General features: G+C 35.9%; 1 protein-coding gene across 3 annotated transcripts in view; it reads right to left on the minus strand.

Annotated features, from left to right (window-relative positions):
* VPS54 (VPS54 subunit of GARP complex) overlaps positions 1–2,135 on the minus strand; it is a 76,017-nt gene extending 73,882 nt beyond the window's left edge. Inside the window, exon 1 of one of the 3 annotated variants that reach the window (XR_005718284.1) lies at positions 1,960–2,135. Coding sequence is in view for 2 of the 3 variants with exons in the window: in XM_040224025.1 (XP_040079959.1) it covers positions 1,960–2,095 (136 nt within the window). In the remaining variant the exon portion in view is untranslated. The remainder of the gene's footprint in view (positions 1–1,959) is intronic. The other 2 variants (XM_040224025.1, XM_040224026.1) reach the window with 2 other exon arrangements.
* Positions 2,136–7,886: the final 5,751 nt, after the last annotated feature.

Consider the following 7,886-nt stretch of genomic DNA (forward strand, 5'->3'; position numbering starts at 1 on the left):
AAAATTCTGAAAGAGATGGGAATACCAGACCACCTGACCTGCCTCTTGAGAAACCTATATGCAAGTCAGGAAGCAACAGTTAGAACTGGACATGGAACAACAGACTGGTTCCAAATAGGAAAAGGAGGACGTCAAGGCTGTATATTGTCACCCTGCTTATTTAATTTATATGCAGGGTACATCATGAGAAACGCTGGGCTGGAAGAAACACAAGCTGGAATCAAGACTGCCGGGAGAAATATCAATCACCTCAGATATGCAGATGACACCACCCTTATGGCAGAAAGTGAAGAGAAACTAAAAAGCCTCTTGATGAAAGTGAAAGAGGAGAGTGAAAAAATTGGCTTAAAGCTCAACATTCAGAAAACGAAGATCATGGCATCTGGTCCCATCACTTTATGGGAAATAGATGGAGAAACAGTGGAAACAGTGTCAGACTTTATTTTGGGGGGCTACAAAATCACTGCAGATGGTGATTGCAGCCATGAAATTAAAAGACGCTTACTCCTTGGAAGAAAAGTTATGACCAACCTAGATAGCATATTCAAAAGCAGAGATATTACTTTGCCAACAAAGGTCCATCTAGTCAAGGCTATGGATGTTCCAGTGGTCATGTATGGATTTGAGAGTTGGACTGTGAAGAAAGCTGAGCACCAAAAAATTGATGCTTTAGAACTGTGATGCTGGAGAAGACTCTTGTGAGTCCTTTGGACTGCAAGGAGATCCAACCAGTCCATCCTAAAGGAGATCAGTCCTGGGTGTTCATTGGAAGGACTGATGCTGAGGCTGAAACTCCAATACTTTGGACACCTCATGCGAAGAGTTGACTCACTGGAAAAGACCCTGATGCTGGGAGGGACTGGGGGCAGGAGGAGAAGGGGACGACAGAGGATGAGATGGCTGGATGGCATCACCGACTTGATGGACATGAGTTTGGGTGAACTCCAGGAGTTGGTGATGGACAGGGAGGCCTGGCGTGCTGCAATTCATGGGGTCACAAAAAGTCGGACATGACTGAGCGACTGAACTGAACTGACGGAACTGAACTGATGGGACCAGATGCCATGATCTTCATTTTCTGAATGTTGAGCTTTAAGCCAACTTTTTCACTCTCCTCTTTCACTTTCATCAAGAGGCTCTTTTGTTCTTCACTTTTCCATAAGGGTTATGCATAATACTGGGTTATGCTCCTACAAATCTCGAGAACTTTCATCATCCAATCAACATATAATCTTATTTTGTATGTGTTTCTGTTTAAAGACACCTTATTTAATAAATATTGTTCAGTCTTTAACACTGTACTTATGGCTAATACCACTATAACTCATACCTGAATAAAGCTTACACAACGTATTTCCCTCATGTAGCCCTCCTGTGCTTAGAGACACCAGAAAGCACTTCAGTGCTATGTTTAGAAACCATTTTGAACAGCAAAATCATGAGCAAAAATACAAAAAAGTGGGGCACTAAACAGACCACAAAAGGGACATGTATTTACAGCTTAAAAGCTGAAAGAAGAAGGCAGAGTGCTCCTTTGTTCAATTTCAGGTGAGAACGTGTACATCAGGCAATTCAAATTTTTCATTCCTTTGTGCATGTCTGAAAATGACCATGAAAGTGCCACAAATAGTGATCTGAGGGTGACAACTAAGTTTTAGGAATTAGGTAAATTTGCAAATGTAGACTCTGCAAATGATGAGGATTGATGTACTATGTTTAACTGAAGAGCTTTCAATCTACACCCTCATCTTCAATTTCTTTTTTCAATTTCTCTAAGTGACTTCTTTTATGGAAACGTACAAAAAGAACTATATTCCAATTTCCCAATCAATTTATTTCCAAATTATATGTCATCCTAGTTTTCACATTAACTCTTTTAAGTATATGGAATCTAACTATTCTAATCTATCTAACTATCACAAATTCACAATAAAATTCCTTAAAAAAAAAAAGCATTACCTGTGGGTTCCTTGGGACACACATCTGGCAGTGACTGCACAGGTCGAATGTGTTTCGTCGGGTCTACCTCTTTTTTAAAGAAAATATCACTGCTGCTTCCTTGAGGCACTGGTGAAGAACTGTGGCTTGAAGCCATTGCATAAATCACCACTCAACTGAAAATGAGCAGAAAACAATAATCAAGACACAATACAAATCATAATTTACCTAAAAGTATTATTATACATGTCATACATTTTCTTTCAAAAACAGACTATATTTAAAATCCATCAAGGTGTAAGCACATAATTTGAATACTATTAATTGTGGGAGTCATTCATTATATTTAGTTTGCTAAGAAAGTTATTGGTCCTTGTTTAAAAAGCATTCTCCTCAGAGTACAATATCCTTAGCCTTTTTATCCAAAGTGAAACTAGATACCAAAACTGTAACCCAATATATATTAAAATTGAAAACAGTCCATTCATTCAACAAGTATATAATTCAGCATTACAGTAAAATGGGTAAATGCATGGAATTTTGAAATCTGACTAAGCTCATATCCCAGCTTCACTTATCAGCAATATAACCTTGAGGAAATTTATTTAACCTTTGTATGCTTTACTTCATCTGTAAAAATGAAGATGAAAAGGATTCATCTCATAAACATTTTTTAAGAATTAAAGGAACAGATGTATGTAAAGCACTTAAAACAATGCCTGCCTCAAAGTTAGTGTTCACAAATGTCAGTTATCATTATGATTACAATTACTATGTGACAGTCACTATATTAAATGTTTATAAAAGAAGTATCATTCTTCAAGGTACTCACAATTATATTAGGTAATCAAAATAATCAAATCCCTAAACAAAACACGTTAATCTATTCTACACTTTTTAACAAGTACAGAAAGAATTTGTGGGCAAGACAACATAATAAAGGCTACAATGTCAGGTAAGACTTTACAAACGAAGCAATACATAACCTGGATAATGAAGAATATGTATTATTTTATTATTGGACAGTAGAAACTCTTACATTGCTGATCATATCAATCAAACACTAGGCATTCAATAAATATTTTTAATGAAGGAATAAATAAATGAACATAAACAGAAGCCTTTATTTGAAAAGGCACTTACGAGATCACCTTGTCTAAGTTCCCCAGTACTAGAGATAAGTATAGCAAGGCCCAGAAGGACTAGGTTTACAAAGATACATGTGGTTTAACAAGTTTTTTGCAAAGTCAATTTAGGAAATGTGGTGAATAGAAAAATAAGAGTAAGATATAAGAAGCAAAGATATAAGGGTAACACTGGTGACAAAAAAGTTATCCACTCTAACTCCTCTGTAGTTTGATGGTAAGTTTAAAATTACATATCCCAGACTTCCCAGGATACCTGTTTCAGTCCTGCTAACACAAAGGAAACACATTCAATTATATTATTCACTGAGACTAGTAGAAACAAGGTGCTAAGAAAAGAACAGAGATAAATAATTTCCTCAAAATTCCTGAACAGAAAGCAAAAACAGCATGAACAAAATTTGAGAGACATGAAATAATCGTAAGACTGTATGGAAACTGATTTGGCTAGAGAGAAATGTTTGCTGACAAAAATGCTACCAAAAGTACTGACAAGTAAACCATATTTACACACACACACACAAAGACAGTATGCCCAGACTACAGGAGCCATTAGAAGTTTAGGGGGAAAAGAATACGATGATGAACATATCTGGGAAAATCAATCAGGGTCTTGATTTGAAAGGCACCACTGGCCCATTGCATTTATACCCTTTTACAAGGAGATCCAACCAGTCCATCCTAAAGGAGATCAGTCCTGGGTGTTCATTGGAAGGACTGATGCTGAAGCTGAAACTCCAATACTTTGGCTACCTGATGCGAAGAACTGACTCATTGAAAAGACCCTAATGCTGGGAAAGATTGAAGGCAGGAGGAAAAGGGGATGACAGAGGATGAGATGGTTGGATGGCATCACTGAGGCGATGGACATGAGTTTGAGTAGGTTCTGGGAACTGGTGATGGACAGGGAAGCCTGGTGTACTACAGTCCATGGGGTCGCAAAGAGTCAGACACGACTGAGTGACTGAACTGAACTTAACATTAAGTATACAGTTACTTCTGTATAAAAGCATTTATATGTTTAAGAGAAAAGAAATATCCAAAAGATAGGAAACAGTGATAACACAGAATCCTGTACATTAAGTGTTTGGTAAAGACAATTGTAAATGTAACATTAAGTCTGCTTAACATTTTTGTTACTTTCAACAGATAAAATGGCTAAAAGAAACATGTTCTGACACTTAAAGATGTAGACTACAAATATATGGAAAATGTATTTATGTCAAACACCCATTGCTTGATGTCAGATAAATTAAACATTGATTCCAACAACAGCACATTAACATTTCAATGTATTCTATTTACCATCACGTTGTTTTTACAGTGAGAATAAAGTCTAAGTGCCATCTTAGAAATCTAGAAATACTTGGGAAAATGGGGTCTTAAAAAAAAAACTTCTAGACTCCTATAAGTTACTTCTCACTCCTGGGTGGAGAAATAAAGATATCTTATTTACTCCTTAAAGTTTTTGAATTGGTTAACATATACAAGTTTCTGGGGTTTTTTCCCCTACATCCTTCCTAATTCCTGTGAAAAGAGGGACAATCTCTAGGTATAAAGAGATTATGTAAAATTAGAGTGCTACCTACATGACTGAGCCCCAATTTCTAACCATCTCTCAAATCCTCTCACCACCCTGTTTTTATTAAGACATAGTAAGAACCAAACTTTGTATTAATAATCACATAACAAGTATGATACAGACATTTAATAAGTGCAATCATTGGTAATAAAACACACTGGATTTATTCAAAAAGCATGGATGTATAAACAAATACAGTAAACCTACATGGCCTCTAAACCACACAATTTCAGGAGAATAATCTTTCAAAGAAATAATCTTTCACTGAAAGGTTAAAGAACAGAAATGATGAGGTATCATAGTAAGAAAGTTTTAGTGTAAGCATATCTTCTATTGAAGCCTTCTTTGATTTCTTACACTTAGTCACTGTTTATGCATTTCTATTTTGTACCAATCATACTGAAATTTTGGTTTCCATATAGATCTTTCCTATTAGATTGTGAACTTCTTGATGTTTCCATTTCCCTGTGTATTCTACACGCCTAATACAGTTCCTGTCATATAGGCAGTATATAATATTCTACAGAAGAATGAAATGGGTGTTATGTAGGACAGATCAAAAGAGAGAAACATTAGACAATTACCAATAATCCTTGAGTGAACAGATAAAAGCATAGGTCTGGGCTGATAAAGGAATAAACAGACTCATTCATTTCAAAAGCAAGAAACTGGAAGGATGAATAAGTCAGAAACATTTGATTTTCTTTCCTGTAGTTCAAAATATCTTTTTATGCTAAAAGTTTAGTTAAGATGTTCTATTAAAATGGGCTAGAAGTAGTGTCACTCCAAAAGCAATGAGCACACCAACTGCTCAGACCCTGGTTTCTAAATACCATTCCCTATAAAGAAACAATGATTCTTTAAAGAAACAGTTTACTTCAAACCTGGAGCATAGAAAAAACAAGTCGATCATGAGAACTCTTGTGTCAGAAAGCAAGGAAATCCTCTAAGACCAGTAGGATTTATCAAAAGGACCAAGGACCGAGTTAAAGGGGCTCCCACTGGTCACATTTATGACAAGTTGAGCACTCTAAACAAACAACCCTAACTGAGTGTAACATACTGAACAAACAAAAAATGAATCTATCATCATATTGGAGGAAGAGGAATGAAGAAGAGGGGTGGAGTGGGGTAGGTAAAGGAAATCTCTTCTTTACAGAGGAATGCCAGTAAGTGTGAAGAAATGACTGAAACAGAAAATCAACATTTTGTAATCCCCAATGTAAAAATCACCAGTGTATGCTAAAGCTATTAGGTGAAAGGCTGCTCAAAAACAGAAAATTCACCTAATACCTAAGAATCAATATCACCTTAAGATTATCTTGCAATGCAAAGGGAAAAATGTATCTCTAAAATAGAAAAATCTGTCACCACCTTAATTAACCAAGTCATCAAACTTGGCATCATTCATAATAGTAAGACAACTTGATATTATGTGATTCATGAAATAACAATATGAGGTAAATATCATTACCTATGAAGCACTTTCACCAAAAATGTTTAACCCAATCTAATCAACCCTCTAGACTGAGGGTCAAGCCTCTTTGTTCTGTGGATTCCTTCGGCACTCTGGTGAAGTCTACAGAACCCTAGCAGAATAATGTTTACAATGCATAAAATACATAAGATTACAAAATTACACTTAAATATAGCTATCAAATTATCTTTTTAAATTATGATACAGTAATAATTTGGGGGTTTTTTCTGTTTTTTTTTTTTATTTTTTTACTGGGTCTTTTTATGTGGGATATCTTTTTTAAATAGGATCCAGCATCTTCTTGTTGACGGTTTTTCAATAGCTAGTTGTGATTTTGGTGCTCTGACAGGAGGAAATGAGTGTATGTCCTTCTATTCCACCCTCCTGAACTGCCTCTATTTTTGCTTTTTGATTATGCAAATCTATCTAATTCCTTTAGGACTGACTGGGGAAATCAATCGTGACTATTCACTGGAAGAACTGTTGCTGAAGATGAAGCTCCAATACTTTGCCACTTGATGTGAAGAGCTGACTCAATGGAAAAGACCCTGAGGCTGGGAAAGATTAAGGGCAGGAGAAGAGGGCAGCAGAGGATGAAATGGTTAGATAGCATCATCGATTTAACAGATATGAATCTGAGCGAATTCCAGAAGATAGTGGAAGACAGAGGAGCATGATGTGCTATATAGTCCATGGGGGTCACAGAGTCAGACATGACCTAGTGACTGAACTACAACAACATCTAATTCTTAAGCAATAAATGAGCATAAATATTTTGAGATACTTGCAATGATTTAATATGATATGAAAACAAGTGAAATTTCACTTGGTAACAAAGTTATAGGTAGCATTAATATCTGTGTGAGGGGTTTCTTACATTCACAATTAAAGGAAATGCTAAAATTCAGTTAAAGCGGGGTTTCTCAACCATGACACCATTAACACTGACATTTTGATCTACATAATTCTTTGATGTTGGGGGTTCTCCCCCTGTACATTGTAGGATCTTTAGATGCATCCCTGGCCTCTATCCACTTGATTCCAATAGCAGCCTTCCACTCAGTTGTGACAACTAAAATGTCTTCAGACACAGCCAAACATTCCTATGTGGGGAAAGAGAGGTAAGAGGACAAATCACCCCAGTTGAGAACCACTGAATTAAAATAAAGATGTAATTTTTTCCTCATCCAAAATTCAGACTCCCTGAATTCTATTCACAGACCATAAAGAATATGTGAACTGCAGGTTAACTACTTTTGCTCTAGACCTACCTTTCAGTCTAAGAAAATAGATGGAAATAGGATATTGGGATTTAAAACAAACATGGGGAAACAAACTGAGAATATGAGATAATCTATGAGAAAACTGGCCTGGACACTTAGATCAATGTCATTTTTGAAAGGTGGGAAAGCATTCTATATTAAAATAAAGACAAATAAAGGCAATTGTGAGCCTTGACTGGATGCTGGCTCAGAAAAATTTTGCTCTAATACACTATTGGAACAACTGGAGAATTTTGAATGTGGACTGGATGTTGTATGAGATTTTGGAATTACTATTTATTTTCTTAGGTGGATTAATGATATTGAGATTATGGGAAAATTGTCCTATATTCAGGACATGAACACTACAGTATTCAGGAATGAAATATGTCACCTACAACTTATTTTCAAATGATTCAGTAAAAAATACGCACAGATAAAATGGCAAAATGTTAAAAATGGTTTATCTAAGTCAAGTACAT

Source organism: Oryx dammah, unplaced genomic scaffold (genome assembly GCF_014754425.2).
Source record: "Oryx dammah isolate SB20612 unplaced genomic scaffold, SCBI_Odam_1.1 HiC_scaffold_25, whole genome shotgun sequence".
In the NCBI taxonomy this organism is placed as follows: Eukaryota; Metazoa; Chordata; class Mammalia; order Artiodactyla; family Bovidae; genus Oryx; species Oryx dammah.